Raw genomic sequence first — 25,121 nt, forward strand, 5'->3', positions numbered from 1 at the left:
ATGAAGGCTCCAAGTAGCTGACTGACTATCTGAACTGCTTAGGGCTGAATTCGCAGATGAATTCTCAAGGACTGTGAAACAGGAATAGTCAACTAGATACAAATATAATATTCTACACAGAAAAACCATAATTTCATCCAGAAGGCAGTAACACTTGAACTTGGCTGGCTGCATAATTAGATTACGGTCCTGCCCATGCATTTAAAAAGTGTTAAATGTTTTATTTTGTATCCTCCATTTTTCATAAGGAAAAAAACAATCAAACCACAGAGATGCATGCAAGCTTGTAGACACATGCACAGATGAAAGATAAATAAGTATTGTGCATGCACATTTATGCCTCTCTATGAATAAGTAATAGATTCTTTTTAGCTCTTATGATTTTTCATGATAGCATCATGACAGCACTTCAATTTATAAAACTGTTATCAGCATACAATATTAATTTCCTGGAAAGGAGTTATTGGGGAACAACATTTATCAATGAAGTTGTAAAATTAATTAAATATACTACGCGTGCCATCCTGTGACCAAACAGAACCAGTACCACCCAAGTAAAAATAATCCCCCTTTTTTTATGAAACCTGAGCAAACAAAGAAAGCACAAGTGCCAACTCATTAATTATTTATGCACCTGTGAAAAGTATAATTTTGAAAGAACTTCCGCCCAAAGCAGAGAACTGTGTATACACTCAAGAAGAACAGATTGTGCACGGATATTTCTCTCCGCCTATGTTATCTTTCGGCGTATCCCCGTTTATCTCTCTATCTCTGGTGTTATCTTTCTTATCAAGAGCTCTCGGTAATTTGCAGACTGCAACGGCTTATATGAATCGCTCGGAAGCAACTGTCTTACCCACCCTGTAAATGCTGGGTAACATGATATCTGCATGCTGTAACTGAATGAATAAATCAACTCCACTGCCTACACTCTAGCCATCAGAAGTGTAAGTAAAATAAATCTTTTGTAAAAACATCACACTTTGTTTAAATCATCCTGACTCCTGTTCACTGTTATCACCCACCTGCCCGGTCATAAATCCCTCTCCTCGGGCCAAGCCGGTCGTACCGACCCAGGCTCGCAGGTCAAGAGTGCACCGGCATTATGGGGCGCGACAAAAAGGAGGCGTACACCCATTGGAAGGGCGGGGCCATCACCAGAGAGGACTATACCTCTGTTGCTCAGGACTGTAGAGGGGCAGTCAGGTAGGCCAAGGCAGAGATGGAACTAGGACTAACTACCTGGATCAAGGACAACAAGAAGTCCTTTTTTAAATACATAGGGGATAAATAGAAGATAATGTGAGGCCTTGGCAGCACACGCTAGGAAATCTGGTCGTCACACCAGACAGCAAAGCTAACCTATTTAAATATTTCTTTGCCTCTTTTTTTCTGAGTAGAGACCTGGTCACCCCCCACTGGGACCCCTGTAGGCCTCAGGGGAGGCACATCCAGGCCTAGGGTCAGCAAGAACCTAGTCAGAGAACTTCTGGAGGGACTAGATGTATTTAAATCAACAGGTCCTGACAATCTCCACCCCAGAGTGCTGAGGGAATGAGCAAAGGTTATTGTGTGACCTCTGGCATGGCTTTATGAGCACTCAAGGTGCTCTGGTAATGTCACAGAGGACTGCAAAAGGGCCAATGTGGTTCCTATTTTCAAAAAAAGGAGGAAGGAGGACCCAGGAAATTATAGGCCAGTTAGTCTTACCTTGGTCCTGGGGAAGCTTTTTAAGAAAATTATCCTGGCGCATGTCCATGAGAGGCCAGCAACATGGGTTCATTAGAGTCAGACCAACCTGGTGGCCTTTTACAACCAGATCACCAAATCCCTGGATGGAGGTGTCACAGTGAATATAGTCTTTCTGGACTTTAGGAAGGCCTTTGACACAGTCTCTCACCCCATTCTCATTAAAAAGTAGGGGACTGTGGTGTCGATGCCTATGCAGTCAGATGGGTCACTAACTGGCTGGAGGGCTGCACCCAAAGAGTGGGGGTGGATGGGTCTTATTTGACCTGGAGGGATATGGGCAGTGGGGTTCCACAGGGCTCGGTCCTCGGGCCCACACTGTTCAACATCTTCATCAGCGACTTGGACAAAGGGGTAAAATGCACCCTGTTCAAATTTGAAGAAGACACTAAGATGTGGGGAGAAGTGGGCATGCTAGAAGGAAGGAATAGGCTGCAATCATATCTGGACAGGCTACAGGGGTGGGCAGAAGAAAAAAGGACGGGTTTCAACACTGACAAGCGCAGGGTACTGCACCTGAGGGGGGGAAAAACCAGCAGCATACCTACAGGCTGGGCAACTCCCTTCTCATCAGTGCAGAAGCAGAAAAGGATCTTGGAGTCATTATTGAGGCCAATATGAACATGAGCCGACAGTGTCGGGATGGAGTCAGGAAGCCCAACCATACCTTGTCATGCATCCACAGATGCATCTCAAGCAGGTCCAAGGAGGTGATCCTCCCCCTCTATGTGACACAGGTTAGGCTGCAGTTGGAGTACTGCATCCAGTTCTGGGTGCCACACTTCAGGAGGGATGTGGAAAGCATGGAGAGGGTCAAGAGGAGGGCCACCCGCATGATCAGGGGTCAGCAGGACAGGCCCTACAAGAAGAGGCTAAGGGACCTGAATCTGTTCAGCCTCCACAAGAGAAGGCTGAGGGGAGATCTAGGGGCCATTTACAAACTAGGCAGGAGGGACCAGCAGGCATTGGGGGGAGGCCCTGTTCCCCTAAGCACTCCCAGGAGTGACTAGAAATAACAGTCACAAGCTGGCAGAGGGTACACTCAGGCTAGATATCAGGATGCGCTACTTCACTATCAGGGTGGCTAGGATCTGGAACCAACCTCTAAGAGAAGTGGTGCCAGCTCCCACCCTGGGGGTCTTTAAAAGGAGGATGGATGAACACCTGGCTGGGATCATTTGACCCCAGTACTCTTTCCTGGCACGGCAGGGGGTCAGACTTGATGATCTGCTCAGGTCCCTTCCTACCCTGCCAAGTATGAAACTATGAAATGGGGGTTTACTTCACCTTAAATTGAAGCGGTATGTTTTTTAAAAACACCGCTTCAATTTAGGGCAAAGTAAGTGTTGTGTACACCCATGTCTTACCTGCCTTTCCCGTGGCAGGGAGGGGAGGGCAAGCTGCTGGCGGGCAGAGCAGTCCCTGAGTTGCAGAGGGAGAGGCAGGGGGAAATTTCTTTGGTGGAGCCTGCCTTCCCGGGCTGCTGCCAGGCTACATGCATGGGCTACCTGCACAGGCCCTGAGGTGAACAGAACCCGGTGCTTTAGCTCGCAGCTTCAGGGCAGCAAACAAACTCCTTGGAAGCATTTTAGTTTGCTGTGCCCCAAAGTCATTTAAGGCCCATTATGCCATCAAATGTGCTACAGCGGCTGGAATTAATGCACAATACACCATCAACGTGCAAACACCAACACCATTAAAGCAGTGCAAAAGCACTTAACCCGCTTTAAAGTGTCATGCACATGTGCCCATATAGTCTATTTATGTCAAGCTTGTGATTCACTATCTCCCCATATCCTTTTCTGTGGTATTGCAGCTTAGCCATTCATTCCATGTTCTTTATTTGTGCACTTCATTGTTCCTTCTTCAGTATGGTATCCTGCTCTTAATAGCGTGATATCTTAATTTCACCCTACTTATTTCAGTCCATTTTAAAAATTTAATTAATGTCATTTTTAACACTCATCTTTTGAAGTGACTGATACCTTACCAAGTTTGGTGTCACCCGATTATATATTTCAAATTCTAGAAAAAGATCTAGAAGAATAATGGACCCTGAACAGACCTTTGTGTAACTCCATTTTCTAGTTTGACCTGGAGCTGTTGAGGACTACACTCTTTAAGCATGATTATTCAAAGTTATGCTGTCTCCTCACAGTGACAGAATACTTCTAAAAATGAGGGTGACATTGTCAAAACATCAAAATAGATCTCATATATGCTCCAATTTTATAAAGCTCATTTTCTTGCCGCAGAAGAGCATTACATTGTTTCAGTATGATTTGCTCTTCATGAATCTATACATACTACCTTTATCTTCTATGTGTTTACAAACAGTTTATTTGTTAATAGCTTACAGTATGCAGCACCAAAAGTATATCCAGAGACTACTAAATAGTAGATATGGCTTTGAAAATAAATAACAACTAATTTCTTGACAAGGCAGATGCCCAACTTACTACTGCAATTTCGGGAGGCTCAACAAATATTCAAGCTGCCATTCAGAAAATATGTGGTACAGAAAGCATGTCAGTATCTGGAGCAGAGTCTTTTTGTCACACATGTGTACTGAGCCAAACATAATGTGCTTGCACCCTTGGAACTCATCTGGCTTCCCTGCCCACAAGCTCCAGATTCAGAAATACAGAAACATATTCCTCCAAGTTGCTCCCAAACATGCTGGAGACCAAGGGCTTCCCAGAGTATCTTCCAGGTTTGAAGAATGCATGCTCGTGGAGTATGCTTGGGAGTGGCTTGGCCAGGATGTGCCCTGGGTGCAGTATAAATAACAGTGATCCTTAGTAAATAATCTCTGAAGTCTTATGTAAATCTGTATAGAAAAACAATGTCAGGAAAAAAAAATGAGGATGGAAAGAACTGTCAACTTGATAAAAAATAGCGACGCTTCTCATTCAATCATATAAGACACATTGACCATAAGTAGGGAAGGGGGGGGAAAAAGCATAAACTATTACCAAGTTACCAAAACTAAGACACTTGAGAACTGATCACATTTTAATGAAGAAGGAAGAACAGAAAATTAGTTTCCAAAACAAACCCCAAAGCAGTGATGAAATATCACTAACAAATACTAAGATAAATATCAGAAATTCAGCTAAAAGGCAAAAACAGAATGTTAGTTCTACAAGTGAACCCAACCCAAATGGGATGAAACTCTCCTTTCAAAGGGAGACAGGCCAACAAAAAGAATAAAACTGAATCAGGTCTCATTAGAAACACTGGTAAGAAAACAGTATACACTATATAATGAATTTTGAATCTACCAAAATAGTGTGAGTAGTAAGAAATCAACCATCAAAAAAAAGGAATCAGTAAAAAAAAAAAAAAAAGAAAGAAAGAGAGAGAAAAAAGAAAGTATCTTGATTATGAGAGATAGTGAGTTGTAACACTCTTCTTTATATCACAGGAAAGATTTTTAGAATAGATATTTTAACATGACCCCAGACAACTCACTAATAATAGGAGCATTATTCTTATTTCCTTTGTAAGAAAGTGGAGTTTGATGCTTCATTTTCTGATAAGAATTTTCTGGGTAATGTGAAAAACACTGATTTATAATCCAAAATGTTGGCCCAAAATACTTCAAATGAGTAGCCACTAGTTGATTCAGATTCATAGATTACTTAGTTACTGAGAAATAACTAAAGCCTAAAATTCAGTCTGATATTAAATTAGACCCATTATCTGTAGAAGAATCACACAAGCTGTACTCCGGAGTGGCTACTGAGAGGAAAATAAGAAGTGAGCTACTATGGAGAAGATGAACCAGATAAAACAGTTGCATTATGTGCTCTTGACTTTGAGGATGACATTGATCTGCACTCTAGCAACATTCTTACTATTCAGATAACTAGATGTAAAAAGTCAGAGAATCACTGGCTTAATTAAAAGTGGTGCTTTATTAAAGATGATGGAATCTGAATAAAAGCAGGAGCAAGACAAGGTAGTGCTTTTCCAAGAAAGGTGCTGTAGACAGACAGAATAGGTAAAGTAATGTTTCACCTCTAGACAGAAACTGAAGTGAAAAGTGATGACTGGAAGCTACTGCAAGGAAGGTGACTTGAATTAGCAAATGTAACACAATTTGATTAAAATAAAACTTAAAATAAGATTTTATTTTATATACAAGACGTTGTTTCTAAAAATAGTGGTGTTTCACTGCTGTGATGAACCAGTGCTAACAGGAGAGATTTCCTGCTGGTCAAGAATATTAGTCTTTGGCACCACTGTTTCCTCCCAGCAGTGCTATTCATGAAGGTATACTATCACTACTGGTGTTCTAATGATTCACAGAAATATTACCCCTAAAAGCATTTTTTCTAAGGATTATATTTCTGAAGGGGAGGGATATTTGGAATAATATGGTGGGGCACTTCAGATGTGGATTTAATAAATAAAGTGTGCACATGTGCGTGCGGAGATGCATACATACACACGATGATGATCTCTACTTATTAATATCTTGGCAAGTCCAGGTGATCAAGCAAGTCCAGGTATGCAAGAAGGAGTCATGGATCCATACAGTCATAGATTACAGTAAGCAAACTAGTATTGCAACCTTCATTTTAAATAATATCAGACCAATAAGAAATGAGCTCCTCAGACTCCTAAAAAAAAGAAAAGAAAATGAAAAAACAAACAAAAAACAACACTTGGTCCAAAACACAGGCCAGGTAAAATGGCTTATAAAAAGGGTAAAGTGGATAGGGAGGATTTAGAGGATAGGGAGCCTGGAACAGGGACAGATTCTTGAGAGGATGTGGGAGCTGAAAACAGAGGAGTGAAAGATAATGGTTGCAAACAAAAAAGCTGGGAGGAGGGAGGAGGGGATTTCCAGTATAGAAAAATGAGTGCTTAGTGGAAAATTGACAGAAGCAAGATACAGAGCCATAGGGAGAATGGAAAGGGAGACCAAAAGTTTAAGAGAGCCAAAATGGCAGCGAGAACATTTGAGAAAGGAAGAACACCAAGATAAGGGTTTAAGCAAAGGACTTGCCAATGGGAAGAGAGATTGTGGAGAAGATAATGGTATGACATCCCTTGGAGAGAAGGGAGGATAGACTTTTAGATAGATGGGAAAGAAAAAGTGTAAAGGCCTCTGAGGAAATTAAAATCTGGAAAGAGAGGGGTGAGATGATTAAAGATTCTGAGGCAGATAGACTCTGTGAAATACTATACCTGTGAAGGAGACTCTAGACAAAAGGGAATGATCAAGAAAGTAGAATAAGAAAAACAGAAAGAAAAAGAAGGGATTATTTCCGTAAGTAAGAAGGGATGACAGATGGGGTACGAAGAGAGAATGAAGCAGAGGGTATTAAAGCCAGAGGACAAAAAGGGTGGAGCAAACAAATTTAGATCCTGTCTAAATGATGACTATTTTGATGGGAAAGGTTTCACTCAAAAAAAAAAGGTCTGGGAGGATAGATGGGACTGATTTTCTTCTCTCACACAGTGGTGTAAATCCACTGATTTTGTTGGAACAGCTGCTGTTTTACACCATTGTAAAAGGGGTGTGTGTGGAATCAGACTGACATTTCCAGTTACTAAGATCCTGGATATTGTTGTTGCTTATTTCAGGAAGAGAAGTAACTAGGACTTTGCTCCCATATAAAATGGTATCACCAACATGTAAATTCCTTGTGTACACACTACATTTTACCAATGCTTGTGATGAGGGAAAATGTGAAAATCTGTGGTTTTCCACAGCATTCTTGCTTTTTTTATTTTTATTTTGTTGGGGGTAGAAGATTGTGTTAGAGGCAGTGAAGGGAGAAGGGGAGAAGTCTCTTTATAACCACATCAGTATCTACTTGCTTCTCTTTGGACCTGGATGACTCACAGTAAGCTTAGTATATAACCTCACTCACCCCACTACCATATACATCATCTGGGCTCACAGCACATTCAGGTGTGCCTGAGTGATAACCACCTGGATGCAGTCACAGCAAGTCTTTCTTTCCTAGAAAAATGACTACTGTGATTATATGTATGAGTATGAAGGGCCAGCAACTCACTTAATTTTGATATTTTTCCCTTTAATATTTATAAAAACTCTACTTTGTACAAGTTCAGTCAGGCACCTGTCAAGCGGAGAAAGAAACATAAGAAATGAAATTATGTGTTTTATGTAAATTCACTTGGAAGACATGTATTTGTTTGGGGCTTCCAGCTATTCTCTTTCAAATGTAGTGTGGGTCGCTTTCTTCACTCACCCATTAGTGACACAACGTAGAAGACAGACTTCAAAAGGAAAACTGCCTATCTTTGCTGAGCTTTCTGAAAAAGGTTTTTGAATCTGTCTTTCTTGCATGATTTAAGTATGCCTGGTGCTAAGAATATAAAGATGCTTTCTAATTTAAGTATATTACTGAGAAAACTGTAAGGAAAGGGAACTGGTTACATGTTGCTGATGCTTTAAATAAAGTACCGATTACATACACAGTGGCTAAGTACAGACAGTCAAAAAGCCAGAGGCTGAACGAGTTCAATCTTTGCAGGGGTTTTTTTTTAATTGCATAGAAAAACTGATCCCTCCCGCCCAGCACCACATCCCCAGCTGGGAGCAGCCTGGGAGGGAAGGAGGGTAAGCTGGAACTGGGGTCTTTACTTCCAGCTGGAAGCGGGGCTTAAAAGCAAAAAACTCATGTCACATGTATGTGTTAAGCCACAGTGGGGTCAAAACTGCAGGCTTGCTAGCCCCTGCTGAGACCATGAAGCCTGCCAGCTTTCAAAGAGATAGGTACAGGAACTTCTGGGGCCCTGCACCTCTGGCTGCTGACAGGCAAAACTGGTGACATGGGTTTCACCCCCCTGTGCCCCAAAACAGACACAGTCCCACAACCACCTGTGTCACCAGTTTTGCCTGTCAGCAGCCAGAGGTGCAGGACCCCAGAACCCAGAAGCCCCTGCACCTACCTCTTTGAAAGCTGGCAGGCTTCGTGGTCTCAGCAAGGGCTAGCAAGCCTGCAGTTTTGACCCCACTGCGGCTTAACACGTACCTGTGACATGAGTTTTTGACTTTTAAGACTTCAAGGTGCAGTATCCCTGAAACCCCTGCACCTATCTCCTTGAAACTTGGCAAAACTTTGTGCCCTCAGAAGGGGCTACCATTGCTACATCTTTCATCCAAATCAGGCCAGAAATGACAACGTTATAGGCTGTTTCAAGTTTCTCCATTATAGCCTATGGGCAAAACGTTGAAACAGTGTCAAAGCAGCCAAATAGTTTCGACGAGACGAAACGGAACAACAGTTTCAAATCGAAATGAAATTCGAAATTAAACACTGTTCCATCAAAATACAAGTTAAAACAGAATGGTGCCATTTCGCACAGCCCTATAAATAAGCCCAATTCCATCAGTCTTTCCACATAAGTCATGTCTCCCAGCCCCCTCACCGTTTTTATTGCCCTCCACTGGACTCTCTCCAATTTGTCCACATTTTTTCTGTAGTGGGGGGCCCAAAACTTGCACCAGGAGGGAATATGGGACAGAAGTTCCATAAACTGGTTTGACCTAAATCAGTTAAGTCTGCTACTACATCCAACCAGGTTTATCTGAAACCATTTTTAGTCATTTTGAAAGTAGTTTAAGTGCACTGAATATCTGTTCTGTTACAGGTTTAAACAAGTTTCTGATCTTTTAAACCAGTTTGTGTGCAACTTCTGTCCCTAATCAATATGAAATTTTCATAGGATGCTACCAAGATGAGCTTGCTTCATTAGAGAGAAAGAGAGAGAAAAGATAAGGAAAGAAAGAATTCATAAAGGTCATAGCCTAGAAGAAGCTGGAGAGTTACTTTTTCCTTGTGCTAGTTTTATTTTTTCAATTAATTACACAGCACACCAACTACCGTCTGGAAACCACACCAGATCTGCAAAGCCATGGGAGGAAATACTGAAAGCTAAACAGTGGTCTGTTGGTTTATAGCATTTGGAAACTCCTGGAATAAACTATTACAACAGAAAAATGACTCTGGAAATGAAGTACAGAAGCCCAACAGAGGTGCAGGGCATAACAACAACAACGTATTTCATCTTCAGCTAGTACTTACAGGGCACATCTATATGGCATGCCCACTGTGCAGTTGTTACTGAGCAGTCATTTAGTACTTGCATAACCAAATACTAAATGACTGCACAGTAACCGGCATTACTGCACAATACCGTCATGCCATGGTTGCTTGGTGATGCTTTCTGTGCAGTAGCTCATTTTTACTGTGCAGTAGCACCACATCACAGTTTATGCCTGGCAACACTACAGTGCAGTAGTAATGAGCTACTGTGTAGTAGTGATGAGACACTTATTGCACAGTAGCTTATTACTATTGTGCAGTAAGCGTGTCATCTAGGCGCACCCACAGTGTATTATATATGTGCATCATGGACACGTAGATTAAACGACTGTGTAGTATTTGGTCTCAGTTTGAACTATTAAAAATTTGTTGTTATTAGCACCTTATAGTTTTGTTAACCTTTACATCTAACTACTGTTAATAAAGAAGAAAAAAAAGTAGTAAGCACTCCGTCAAAAAAGGAGATAGCAGAGTCCATCATTAAAAGCTAGCTAAGTAGAATGACTTCTTTCCCTTACCCATTTCAGACATCTCTGGCACAGTAACAATGTATGGTCCATCTGTAAATCTGGGTGCATTGTCATTGATGTCCTGCACTTTGATAATGAATTCAGATTCAGGCTCGAGAGGCTTGTTTGTTCGTCTGTCAATAGCCTGGGCATGCAGCACATAGTGTGTTTTCTGCTCTCGATCAAGGCTTTTGGTTGAATGAATGTCTCCTGTAGTGTCATCAATAATAAATATAGTTCCAGCCCCTTCGCCAGTAAGGATGTACTTGACTGATCCATCACCTTTGTCGGAATTGGAGTGTAGCTGTAAAATATAGATACAATAATATCATGAAACATGATATACGTGATATCAGCTTAAACCATACTTTCTTGCATATAATACCCACAGTAAAACATGCACCTTGTTTTGGGAAGGGAGAATGAAGAAAAAAAGATTTTTTTTCCAGAGTTATGGCTGTATAGAGCAGTTTCAGAGCCTAATCTTCAGTTGACTCACCCTTCTTTTCCTGCTTAACTAAAAGCCAAAACCCTAGCTGCTGCTACAGACTGTTCTCCATGGGCAGATCTATGATTTTAAAAGAAAGAAAGAGTCTCAAGGCCTTGAAACAGGAAAAGGAAAACGAAGAACAACTAGCAGACAGCAAAACTTCCCTTGAATGATGGAACAGGAAAAGCATTAAAAAGGAGAGATTTACATACATTTCTTAAAATTACATAAAAATTGCAATTTATTGGGTCAGACCATAGGTCCATCTTCCCTAGTCTCCTGTGTCAAATAGGGTGAGTGAATGATGAAAGGGGTAGTGAATATTGTACAACCAGGATTTGTTTCATTGTTTCTCTCTCACTTGCAGGCTCCATTATTTAAGGTATTTGAAGTTCTAATTCAGAGCTATAACCCTAATTCCCACACTCAATAGCAACTGATGCACCTTTCCTCCAAAAATCTGTCCAGTCCCTTTTCGAATCAGACTAAACTGTCAACGTCTACAACATCTGGTGGCAGCGAGTTTCATACTTTAATTACATGCTACGTAAAAGAGAACTTAGTTAGTTTTAAACTTACTACCTAATAGTATCACTTTGGCCATTTATATATACATACTGTTTTGTTCTGTGATGTGCCAGAGTTCTTCTGCTTCAGAGCACACTCGATTAATTGAGTCTGCTCTGCAAATGAGTTGATGTGGACTTCACTGTGCTGTGTGCAGTTGTATAAGTGGCGAAATGCGTGTTAGCACACAGAAAATGGTGACAGCACGCTTCTGAACTAAAGCACTTTCTAGGTGTTTTAGTTCAAAAGTGCATCACTGCCATTTTCTCAGCACTGATGCTCATTTCATCGTTTATACACCTGCAAGTGTTGCAGTGCAGTGCTACAGTGTGTAAAAATGCCCTGTGTGACCCCTTAGTTCCTGTATTGTGAGAGATGGTAAACAATAAAACCCTATTTATTTTTATTTTAACATTTAATATTTTGTAAAGCTCTATCATGTCCCCCCTCAAGCACCTCTTTTCTAAAATGAATAGATTTAGTCTCTTTAGTCTCTCCTCATATGGAAGCCCTTCCATACAATTAATCATTCTTGTTGCCCGACTCTGTATCTTCTCTAGTTCTTCTTTATCCTTTTTGAGGTGCGGGGATCAGAACTGGGCACAAAATTCAAGGTGTGGATGCACCATGTATTTATAAATGGGCAATTATAAATTATTGTTAGCACCTGTGAAGTGAAGAACAAGGTTGTTTTGAATAAATTGACTCCATCAGCTGCCTGAGTAATGCAAATGTTTCTCTGTGGAGCAGAAAGTAAGGGTGCTTACAGAAGTTACGCTTTTCAGAGTGTAACACACTATAGATGTGAAGTAACAAATATTCACATCTCCAGATTGCTTTTAAAATGGCCAATCATGCAAAAAAAAAACCCAACCCAAAACCTTTATCTGATGAAGTATAAGGTAAGGATGCTCTAAGACAGAGCACCTTTAGGGAACAAGTGTACACGTACCCTGCAAAGGTTAATAATTTCCCCACCCAAGGTTCTTGGCAATGGCAGCATCATGGCTGCTGCAGCTAGAGCTAAGGCTGTGGCAGTGAAGGGGATGGGAAGAAGGGTGGAGAGGGGGGGCAGGGGGGAGCCGGACCAGGCCCATGAGCTGGGGAGACTCCATTTCACCCTCCAACCCAACTCATGCAAGGGGTAGGGGAGGGACCTTGCAGGCCCAGCCCAGGACCCTGAAGACCCCAACAGGAGTAGTTGGGGGGGCACATGTGGCAGGAGGGGGGCTCCCTTTTCCCAGCCCCCCACCTGTGTGAGTGTCCTGACAGTGGCAGAGACTGCTTTGCCCACAGCTGGGGAAATGGAGCATCCCTGCTTCATGGGCCCAACCCCACTACCCCTGCTGGGGTTTTGGGGGGAGCTAGACCAAGCCCATAAGGCAGGGGGAATCCATTTCCCCCACACCCTAGCTCCAGCCACAGCAGCCTTTGCTTGCTGTCAAAACACTTGTGCAGGAGACAGGTGGGAAGGAAGGCAGGCACCTCCTGGCTCATGGGTCCAGCTTGGCTCCCTCCAAGACCTGTCCTTCCCATTCCTCCCTTCCCCCCACACCCTCCCATGCAAGCTGGCAACAGTTGCCAGTTGGCGGGGAAGAGTGTGGTGGTTGGGGACAGTGGTGGGCTGACAGCTGCCTGGGAGGCTGCTAGAGTGCTCCCAGCTGCTGGTCAAGGACAATGCAGGCAGTCTCAGAGCCCCTGCACATCCAACAGGCTTTGTTTCAGTCACCCTGAGTTACCCTGACAGACTGCCTGCACTTGTGTCAGCACTCCAAGGAAGAATGTTTCTACTTCAAGCAGAAAATCAGTTTTCCTCTTAAGATAATGATCTCAGTTTTGGGGGTTCATGTTTTGAAAAAATGGTGTGTGGTACGCAAGTAAGCATGGTATCTTATAAAAAATTCAGTAACGCATTATATGTCATTTGTACACTTCTAAAAGTATGGTGAACTCCTTGCTGCTGTAATGTCCCATGCACCAGTTAAAGACAAGTCATAATCATTTTTATGTGGGTTATTTTGGCCAAGGTACAAGTCAAATCCTGGTCACAGAATGACAGAATCATAGAAAATTAGGGTTGGAAGGGATCTCAGGAAGTCAGATTTACTCCCATCTCCTGCTCAAAGCAGGACCATCCCCAATTAGATCATTCAAGCCAGGGCTTTGTCAAGCCAGGATGTAAAAAACTCTGAGGATAGAGATTCCACCATGTCTCTAAGTAACCAGTTCTAGTGCTTCACCACTATCCTAGCGAGAAAGTTCTTCCTGATATCCAACCTAAACCTCCCTTGCTGCAACTTGAGACCATTACACTTTGTTCTGTCATCTGCCACTACCGAGAACATTTTAGCTCCATTCTCTTTGGAACCACCCTTCAGGTATTTAAAGGCTACTATCAAATTCCCCCTCAGTCTTCTCTTCTGTAGACTAAATAAGCCCAGTTCCCTCAGCCTCTCCTCATTATGTGCCCCAGCCCTCTTACCATTTTTTTTGCTTTCTACTGGGCTCTCTCCAACGTGTTCATATCCTTTCTATAGCAAGGGGCCCAAAACTGGACACAGCACTCCAGCTGTAGCCTCACGAGTGCAGAACAGAGTAGAAAAGTCACTTCCCTTGATCTACTGACAATGCTCCTACTAATACAGTCCAGTATTGCCATTAGCCTTCTTGGCAACAAGGACACTGCTGACTCATTTCCATCTTATTGTCCACTGTAACCCCCAGGTCCTTTTCTGCAGAGCTGCTGCTTAGTTAGTCAGTCCTCAAGCTGTAGCAGTACATGGGATTCCTCCATCCTAAGTTCAGGTCCCTGTTGAACCTCATGACATTTCTTTTGGCCCAATCCTCCAATTTGTCTAGGTCACTCTGAATCCTAAGCCTACCCTCCAGTGTATCTACTACACTCCCCAGCTTGGTGTCATCCACAAACTTGGTGAGGGTGCTATCCAGCCCATCTTCCAAATCATTAATGAAGATATTGAACAAAACCAGCCCCAAGACCAACCCCAGGGGCTCTCCACTTGATACTAACTGCCAGCTAGACACTGAGGCATTGATTACTACCCATTGAGCCCAACACTCCAGCCAGCTTTCTATCGACCTTACAGTTCATTTATCCAACCCATACTTCCTCAGCTTACTTATAAGAATGCTGTGGGAAACCATACAAAAAGCCTTCCTAAGTCAAAGTACATTACATCCACTGCTGACTCTGCATCCACAGAGCCAGTCATCTCATCAAAGAAGGCGATCATGTTGGTCAGGCATAACTTGCCCTTGGTGAAACCATGCTGACTGTTCCTAATCACCTTCTCTTCCTCCAAGTGCTTAGAAATACATTTTTTGAAGACCTGTTCCATGATTTTTCCGGGGACTGAGGTGAAGCTGACTGGTCTTTCATTTCCTAGATCCTCCTTCTTCTCTTTCTTAATGATGGGCACTATAGTTGCTCTTTTCCAATAGTCTGGGGCCTCCCCCAATTACCATGAGTTTTCAAAGATAATGGTCACTGGCTCTACAATCACATCAGCTAGCTCCCTCAGCACCCTCAGATGCATGGTATCTGGCCTCATGGACTTGTACACATCCAGATTTTCTAAACGGTCCCTAACCTGTTCTTTTACCCATGAGAGCTGTTCACCTTCTCTCCAGACTGTGCTGCCTACTGCAGTAGTCCAGAAGCTGACCTTGCCTATGAAGACTGTGGTAAAAAAGCCATTGAGTAGTTTAGCCTTTTTCTCATCATCTGCCAGTACATTGACTCCCCCATTCAGTAAGGAACCCACACTTTTCCTGCCCTTTCTCTTGTTGCTAATATACTTGTAAAAATCTTTCTTGTTACCCTTTACGCCCCTTACTAGCTGCAACTCCAACTGCACTTTGGCCATAGGCAGAGGGAGAAAAAAAATATTTGGGGGGCGGGGAGGGGCTGAGCATGTATGCATGCACTCATCCCCACCCAGCAGGTAAGTCTGTGGGGGATGGCATGAGGAGAGGGGGAAGGACAGTGGAGTGGCAGATAGAGGCCCCTGCAGTGAGAGAGGTAGTGAGGCAGCGGCAGGGGCAGGGGCAGGGGCAGGGGCAGAGGCTGGGGTCAATGAGGCTTCAGCCAGGGTGGGTTGTGGAACAATTGGAGCTCAGGCAGCTTGTCCAGGGTCCCAGAGATCTGGGGCACATAAAAGATATCATCTCTTCTATGAGTCTTGATTGCCTTTTCCTTTAGACCAATATGGCTACAACCTGGATGTGCTCCCCTAACCTGTGCATGAGGCAGAGGCAGGCTGCTGGTGCACACCAGGCTCTGCACCCCACTGTTACTGCCTTGAGAGCCATGCAACGCCATGTGCAGCCCACCACTGGGCAGGCAGGGGATGTGGTGCAGCCCAGCAGCGGAAGAAGGCACATGGCATCGCACGGCTCCCAAGGCAGTGGCAGTGGGGCACAGGGCCTAGTGTACAGCAGGCAGCCTACCTCACCTGACACACACACCAGGTGGGCACATGCCCTCCTGGCCTCCACCGGAGTATGCACAGTAGCAGGAGCTTCCCCATGTGTCCCTGGACAAGCTGCCCAGGCTCCAATTGTCCCCAACCTGGGACAATTCACCCAAGTCCCTGCCTCTGCCCCACTCCCTCCCTCAATGTGTGGGCCTTGAACTGCCCCCCTCCCACCACTGTCGCAAGCTCTTTCCCCTTCACAGAATAAACTGATACTTGTCTGCCATGCTGGGCAGCCAGTGATCCACACACCAGGCTGTGATCCTGGCTGTGTGTGAGCCCCTCCCCACCCCTGCTGCAGCTGCCCAGAGCCTGTGCCCAGGCTGCCTTGTGGCCCTATCCTCTGCCCCACATTCGGGGGGGGGGGGCTGTGCCCCAGTAGCCCTGGCCTTCCACTGCCTATGACTTTGGCCTTCCTGACTTCATTCCTGCATGCCAGAACAATATTCTTATACTCCTCCCAAGCCATTTTGTGCAACCTCATGCTCACTTTCATTTGCAATAATTAGAAGCTGTGAAGAGCATAAGAGTGACAGATACTTCTGCAGGCTTTTTTCTAAAATATAGCTTTTTCCCTCACTTTCCTTTATTAGAAAGCCACCTAACCTACTTGCCTCTGTATTATTTATTATAAAGTAATGGGCTTTGACTGGTGCTTCTAGAATCTTAACTACTGCTAGCATATATATTTAAAGTATATAAGTAATTCCACTGCTTTGCTAAGACAAAGCGCATCACTTTTTTAGAAAAGAATTTTAAAAAAGCCCCACAACCCTGGGAATATCTATAAATACTCCATTGTATTAAAACTGAAGGCTAAAAAGCTATCCATCCAAACTCACTGCTACTAAACTTATAGCTACAGAGCTTAAATACAAATCTATGGAATAAATTATCACTTGACAGATTAGGAGTATTTTTTAATCAGCACTTTGATAAAAGCAAAACAAATTTTGTATCATTCACCACACTGATCAAAGCAGGAAGGCTGATATCAATAGCTGTCCACACCCTTGCATCATCCTCATATGGTTTTAAATTGGAGAACAAACTTTTGATTTCTAGTATTGACTCTTTCTTATTCTATCTGCATTTGTTGAATATCATGGATTGAGGTCTTCCTGTATCTGTTGTTATTAAATCTCTGGCATTACCACCTGTCTTCAAGAAATATGAATTATGTGCTAAGAATTCCAAACAAGTAATAGAATACATTAGCTTTCACCTGCCTTTCTGATCTGAACCTTTCAATTAGCTTTCTGATCTGAACCTTTCAATTAGCTTTCTGATCTGAACCTTTCAATTAGTTTTAATTTTCTTGCAAGCCTCATTTTAGCTTCTATTGTAGGACTTGGAGTATACTGTAAAATGAAATCCTTGGGAGAGATATAAATTTACTTCCTAATGCTCTATAAAGCAGAGGGTAAAAGCCAAACGTTTAGACATCCTTTTTACTGCCCAATTCACTCTTCTCTCCTTAACATCTCTTGTGTGTTTAAGAAATGTTTAATATTTATTTTGCAAGGGAAAAGCTTCATGACATTTTTTAACTTTACCCTATCATGCATGATATGGCCCAAAATATGGTTGATGTTGCCCAAAATATTATATTTTGTTCTATATGGATTTGTAAGGGGAAAAGACTAAAAAAATTATGACCCTTACCTGAAATAAATCAAACTAATGCAGTGAATGTAGCTATACTGATGTACCTCCACAGATATGTCCTAATAATCAAATCAAAATTATAAAATTGTACCTTTCTGAGATAATTTATTTCTGAAAGACAATCTGAGAGAGAGAGAGAGAGAGAGAGAGAGAGAGAGAAAATGTGCATGCTATTCTAGTTCTCAAAATGATTTTATAATTTTATAATTCTAGTCTTACAGGTCTACTTTTTAATTCTATCTGCCAAATTCTGCATTCAGATATGTGTACACCTCTCATTGAATTAAATGAAATTTGTGAGTGTAATTGCCTGGGGATAAATTTGTTTGCAATTATTATTTTATATACACAAACACATGCATATATTCACACACTTGTTGTTCACTTAAATGTTGCAAGGCTTATAAAGCCAAAACCACCTTTAATAGCTTGAGTGTAATTTGCACATAACATCATCAGCATAGTAGAGATATCTTTTATTAGATCAACAAGATTTTTGCAAAAATCTTGTTGGTCTAATAAAAGATATCATCTCTACTATGAGTCCTGATTGTCAATAGGAAGGAACACATTCAACTTTAAACTGAAATAATGTCACCAAGAAAACATGACACATATGTGCATACACACTTTTTGGGGAATAGGATCTTGATATATTGGCATCTGTTTAAATGGACCCTGAGTACAAAAGATGTGGATGTCTAACTCTCTCTCAACAGCCTCACTGCATATGAAATGCAATAGGCTGAAGGGAGATCTTGGGAGGTGTTGTTTAAGTTTTTTTCTTTCAAAAGAAAGGAGTCTGGGGAAGATTTCCCTCCTAGGCTGGGCTTCTTTCTTGTCCCTGTATACTGCTAAATCACCTCCACCAGAAATGACTTATTCTGTGGCTGACAAAATATTTCTGATTAAAGCACAATGCTCCAGTTGTAAGAGCACTAGGAGATTGTCTTTCTGAGTGACACTGAGCAAGTCACTTAGATCCAGCTCATTAAAGGCATTTAGGGATTTGATTTCAACAGATGTTAGGCACTTAAATACCTCTGACATCTGAGCTATGCTCTTTGGGTCAGATCTAGCTTGGTCACTTAAGCATGGATAGTCCAGGAGCTTGATCCAAATTAACTAGATATACAGGCATTAAAGCACGTACACATTTCCAAAAAGCAATTCACTTTCTCCTAGACTCTCTCTCAGGAGAAAGTGTAGAGCCAGGTGTCTCAAATGGATGATCCACAGAGACTGGACGTACCTACAAGTACGAAAGAGGAAAAGCTAGGCATAGGTGGCATCTGAATATCTACTCATCCCTGGAGCTCTGTCATCTCATTCAGTTTGTAAATCAGGTACAGACTGCCTTGTCCCTCTCCTAAGGGTATGGCCTAACTGACAGGTAGTCATGGTATTCCCTCCATTTTTTCCTAACCTGCACTTAGCTATAAAATGGGAACGCTGGATTCTAGGACTTCCTCAGGATGAAGGGATTCAAACCCACATCTTTGACCCATCAGGAAAATGCCCCAAGTACTAAACTATGCAATAATCTTGGTGGGATTAAATATATACACCTTTTGCAGAAGTGCTCCCACAGCTGAAAAGTACAAGAAAAGAACAAATGAAAGAGCTTCATCATGAGGACATTCACTTGGAAGGGGGAGCTCCTGATTTTAGTAACTGCTCTCAGGCTTATTTCTGGCTCCATCTTGCTTGTTGATCACCATTGTACCTAAAGTGCACTGGAATATTTTTTTCCCCCATAAGCTAACATTTACTAACCTGAATAGACAAAACTTCCTCTCAATCAGTACTTTCAAATGCAAAGACAGAAGTGACTGTTAATTTAAGGTTCCATTGCTATTTGAAAATTGGAAATTGGGTGTCACAACCCATATGTGAGGGTATCCCCAGAGCCCCAAGGTTCTCCGTGCTGCCCTGCTGCTTGTCCCAAGGAACGGACCAAGATTTGCCCCAAGGTAACTCCTTATCCCAGCAAGACTCAGCTCCATTGCCCTTATATCAGAACTCACAGCTGCAGTAGGGGAATCTCTGCCAGCTACAGGTAGTTCCTTTATAGTTGTGAAATAAATTTTAGATCCCCGTTTCCACTGAATGGGTTAGCCTGGAACATCACTTGCCTAGAGATCATTCTTTACCAAAAGCAGTCAGCAAGGAGACAAAACAACAAAAGGATTTATTACTTAGGAGAAATAATTATACAAGAAGAACTGACTGTCTTGTTTGATGACAGAACAAAAGACAAGTAAAGTTTCTTATATTCTCATCTAAGTACCACCTTCTCTGTCAGAGAGACCCACCAGTATTTTTAGTATTTTCTTGCTGATTGTGCCAGACCTGACAGCTGGGGACCTCAACTCCTTCAAAGCCAGACAAAATCCAAAAATCAGGCTCATCCTACAGATGGCTTGTTAGGGCATCTATACACATGCTCGAGGGCAGGGGGTGTTTTAATTAGAGCAACTTTAGGGAGTCACTCTAATTTAAAACACCTGAAGCATCTTATGTATATTAAGCATCCTGCATTTCAAAATGATGGTGGGGGTGCTTTAATTACAGTTCATTCAATGAGCTTTAAAGTGCCCATGCCACCACTTTGAAATGCAGGATGCTGAACACAAGACACTGCAACACGCTGGAACATTCTGATCAGCACACTCCAGCAGCCTCAATCAAGTCTGCTCCAACGTGCTTTAATCAGAACATGCTGGGGCATGTGTAAAAGTGCCTTAACATAGCTCCCAGTCAACCACCCCCCATCAGCATTTCTCCAATAGCTCATGCATCACAGAATCCTCCAGATCTTCTTGCCTCCTGAGGTATATGCAGCTCCTCTGGCGACTGGGCCATTTATTTCTGATGCCCTTGCTATTTGTGCAGTTGTTTTCTCCATTTTATGCAGACAATAGTGGCCCCTTTTGCCTGTGACTAAGCATGGCCATTGGTCTTGACTCAGAACACAATGGCAAGAAATACTTAGCAATTTTATATACCCTCTTTTCATTAAGTATATATCCCCCAGTTCCTCTGGCTAAACCATGTCCAGATTCATGAAGATACATGCAGACAACAGAACATAACCCATACAGTGACATAAATAGGTATAGCATAACATTGGCTTTTCAACAAGACCATACATACCATACAAGTACAACAAATGCAAGAAAATCTACCTGACACCCCAACCCCCCTCTCCTCCCCCACCAAGATTTACAGGGCCTCATGACACCGGGGTACCCAAAATTACTTCTGGACATTTGGCATCTGTTCTTTGTGTTGCAGAATATTGCAGAAATTGATTAAAACGGCATTTGAATGTAGTTAGTTTAGTGGGAACATACTAGGATTCATTGTCTGCCAAAAACTTGGAAACTATCCACTGAAATACCAGTTGCTACAGAGGGAGACTATCAGGAACTTAAAGCAGAAAAACATCACACCAGGTGTTCTACACCAACTGCTTGTATAGATTTCCTACCCCAAAAGTGGAAGCTAAACCAGATTAGGACACCCCTGTATCAGAAAGGGACAGCTACCACAGCTTCCATTTATGAGGACACTTACCACAAACCAGCTGACATGCAAAAAATCCCAGCCCCATTTTATGTACAGTTTATATTGTGGTTTGCATGGGATGGTTTGGATAAAGATGAACCCGACTCAGCCAGGGGTTTGAACTAGATGACCTTTGAAGCCCTACCAGATGATCCTCCAGGCCTACTTCTCTACGATTCTAGGATTGATTTTAATTAACTATAATTTGTCGATATGTCCACACTCTGAAACAGGCTTTTTTCCAAAGATATTCCAAAAGAAAGAAATAAAATTTTCAATTAGAGCACCTAATTGATTTAGTGGCCCCATAACAATACCTGTGAATACCTGCAATAAATCCTTTACGTCCCCTTTGAAAATGGACATTGGGCCTCTAGGCAGCTGGGTGTTTTAGGAAAAAATATATTTTATAATTAAAATCTGTTTATTTCTTGAGGAAGCTAGACAAACATTGTAGTGTGTTTAATTATCTTCTTGCATTGCCCATTGACCTCAACCCTATCTATTTCTTTGATTTTTTTAACCTGTTTTGAGAAAGAAGCAACTAAAAATAATAGCTGAAGAGCAAATTTGAAATGTCACCTTTATCAACTCAGCAGGCTTCATTTTATGACATCTTTAATAACAGTTTGGCTTCAGGATGATTTATGATGGCTCTTCAATCTTTAACTAGCCTATTTCTTTCATGTGTGACTGATTTAGCAGTAGAGCGAGAAAGGTGTCCTTGTTTTGTTAAGGCTTAAACTTTTTTCTTTCATTAATCCAATTAGATATCTAATTTTCTTTTCTTGAATATTCCTGAAGATATCATAAAAGGATTTTTTAAAGATATAATGTTAATATAGTTTGAACTTCTTAGCTAATAGACGTTTTCTGGCTCTTTTCCTCTATTAATTATTAAAACTTTTTTTTTCAATAATGAATGCAATAATATCTATACTTGGGAGTGTTGTTATAGCCCTCTTGATACAAGAAATGTGTGTAAAGGAAGGATTTTTGGTCAGATGCTTGGGACATTTTTGAAGGATTTTAAAACCTTCAAGAGAGCTAATTAATCACTTCAGAACTGGTTTGGAGTGTTATGTTTGAATATGACAGGGATGATAGTTGGTTCAAAAGACAAGGAAGGTAAGGCCCCTTTACATGTGTCATATTGCAATTAACTTGCTAACCGTGGCACAAATGGCAAGAGCAATTATGTTTACCCAATTTAAGGCACCATAACATGGGAAACTAAACTAGAATGCTCCACAAATAACATATGGCATTTTTATGACTGGTTTCTAGGGTGCCTAAATTGAATGGGTGGCAGATCTAGAAATGGGCTGCCTCAGTGATTGTCAGAATCAGCCCTGGGCAGCCCCAGGTCTCCAGTGGACAGTGTCAGCAAACTTACTGGCACTGGCTGGGGCAGCTCCATGTCATCAACTGCTCCCAGACCAGAACTGATAACCAGCTGATTTTTGGCACCAGCCCCCAGGGCAGCTCTATTCTTCAACTGGGCCCAGGGCTGCCCTGAGGCTTTTGGCAGGGGGAGCTGGACACACCAGGAGCCTCTGATAGCCCATGCCCATCACCTCTGCCATAGCTGCAGGGCACTGGGTTTAAAGTCCCCAGTGGGGGAAGCCCTGAAACAGACCCAGGTCTGCAATCAGCTGAATACTGGCCACAGTCCTTGGACAGCTCCAGTTCATGCAGGATTGCAGGCAAACAACTTTCATATTGATGGGCTCATGATCATGTTCCCAGTCTCCCCCTGCACTGGTCGGAAGAAAGGACATGATCATCACATGTGTGGTAGGAGACACAATTATTAGGATGAGGAATCGGATCCCAAGGAGCCTTTGAACAAGGGTGTAAAACTCATCCTGAACCCCAAGCTGGATCCAGGCTGCAGAGGCTCCTCCTGGGCTGAAACCATTCAAGCAGCAGCATGGGTCTGGGATGGGCAGCAGTACAGGTCCAGGGAGCTGGTCAGAGCTGCATTCATGCAATAAGGAGCCAGAGGCATGTGTCAGGGGTGTACAGCAGTACAAAGCCATGTTTCGCCACTACTTTGCACTACTTTGCATGCTCCTGGCTTCTCGCAGATGCATGCCCCAAGAACTGTCAAATGCCTAGAGGTCTGCCTTCCAGTGGCTTGGAGCCAGGAACAAGCAGCTCCATGGAGCTGGATTTGTCAGCTACACACCTATGGCTCTGTGCCACTGCCAAGATGTGTGGAGCCCTGGGTGTTTGGCAGTGTCAAGGGCATGCAGCAGGGTGGAGTCAAGGGTGCACACTTTCAGAAGCCCACCAGACTGCTGGTGGGCCAGATCCAATGATCCTACACCAATTCTGGCCCATATGTTTGACACCCTTCCTTTCAATGAAGGGTGCCAAGAGCCACAGGTACTTACCTTAATAAGCCCCACACTTGAGACTCATAAGATCAGTCTCAATTTTCTACATGGCTAAAGATTCAGAATGATCTTTAGTAAGTCAGATAGACCATTTTGCTTCAGTTTTCCATCTGTGCAGTGGAGATAACCTCTTCCTACTTCATGACGATGTTGTGCAGGTAAAGAGATTAAATATTGTAACATGCTCAAATACTAACATAATTGGGGCCATAGAATTAGCTTTAATAGAGTATTTGACATACTTGCACACATTATGTTCAAAGGACAATAAGCTTCAAGTCAAGTACTCAAAAGCTAGAAAATGCCAAAATGGAGGTTGTCTTTGTAACCTTAATTCATTTTTTGTGGAGGCATTAGGATACAGAATTTAATCACATAATTCCTCCCTGCCCCCACCCCAGACCATCAAGGACCTAGACCTCTGCCTTATTCAGTGCACGGGATGAATAGTTAGTTATTAAAAGATAGTGCTTCTATTTTCTCTCTGTTGTTCAATGTGTGGCCCCAGGGCTTATTTACTGCATAGCATTCAATCCTGCTTTCAATACAGAATTAATTTCCTTGTGGGTTTTTCCTAGAGAGGCCAGCACTACAGTGCTTGAGTACTTCATAACTGTTAAGGAAATTATCTTCACAAAAGCTCTGTAAGATTGGGACCTAAGGTACAGATTTACTATGATAAAAAAAAAAAGAACTAAAGTCATATGCCCAATATGAGATACTCAGGAGCCCGATTTTTTTGTGTACTTAGCATTACGTAGCACTTAGTAGGTGCAGAAAGATGCAATGTCTGAAAGCTTCCAAGTGAAGTTGCAACACTTCAAAATCACCATGGCTGCATGGTGGTACACTCTCCACCCACAGAGAGAGAGGGAAGGCGAGTGGAGTCAGTGTCAGTGAATACTCTCTTATCTACTCTGCCTCTGCTCCCCCAACGCGCATCCCTGGTGAAACTGGGAGACTGGATATCCTGTAACATAACTGAAGATAGGATGCATCAAGGTATACAGAGACTGGAGGACTGGAAAATCAGAGTCTCATCTCCTGGTGTCAGCAGTCTACCAAAGTGCTGGGAGGGAGCACTGCAGGGTGGGAAGCATAGGTGACTGACCTACCATACACAGTGGTACAAAATAGCACCTGTTCCTTTCAAGTACATTTTGCCAGATCATTTTAACCCACCCATATTTTTGTACGCTAGCATCTTGAAAAAAGTTTCAGAAGTGTTTCAAAGACATCTGAAACATTTTCAATATTACATCTGTCTGCAGCCTATATTCACATTACACCTTCCACTGATTTCAATCGCAGTAGTGAGTGTTCCATGCTTCCACAAAACTGTGTCCAGCTGGTCACTCAAAAGTGAAAAATCACCACCTGTGAAAAGTGATCTAAACCAGTGTTTCTAAACCCATGGGTCATGGCCCAAAAGTGGGTTGCGATAAGATTTTAAAAGGTCACAGGAAGATTTGAGGGAAAGGCTGCAAGAAGCTGGCATACAGTAGGGGGGAGGAAGAGGGGTGCCAGGGCAGTATAAAGCAGCAGGAGAGGGGGAGAGGGAGGGATGGAGGGAGGGG

At 42.6% G+C, this 25,121-nt stretch overlaps 1 protein-coding gene across 1 annotated transcript in view; it reads right to left on the reverse strand.

Annotated features, from left to right (window-relative positions):
- Positions 1 to 25,121, reverse strand: part of CDH18 (cadherin 18) — a 485,140-nt gene that overhangs the window by 200,225 nt on the left and 259,794 nt on the right. The window contains exon 4 of the mRNA XM_019541925.1: positions 10,361 to 10,655. Within this exon, the coding sequence (XP_019397470.1) occupies positions 10,361 to 10,655 (295 nt within the window). The remainder of the gene's footprint in view (positions 1 to 10,360; positions 10,656 to 25,121) is intronic.

The sequence above is a fragment of the Crocodylus porosus genome, unplaced genomic scaffold (genome assembly GCF_001723895.1).
Source record: "Crocodylus porosus isolate Cpor-Errol unplaced genomic scaffold, CroPor_comp1, whole genome shotgun sequence".
Taxonomy (NCBI): domain Eukaryota; kingdom Metazoa; phylum Chordata; order Crocodylia; family Crocodylidae; genus Crocodylus; species Crocodylus porosus.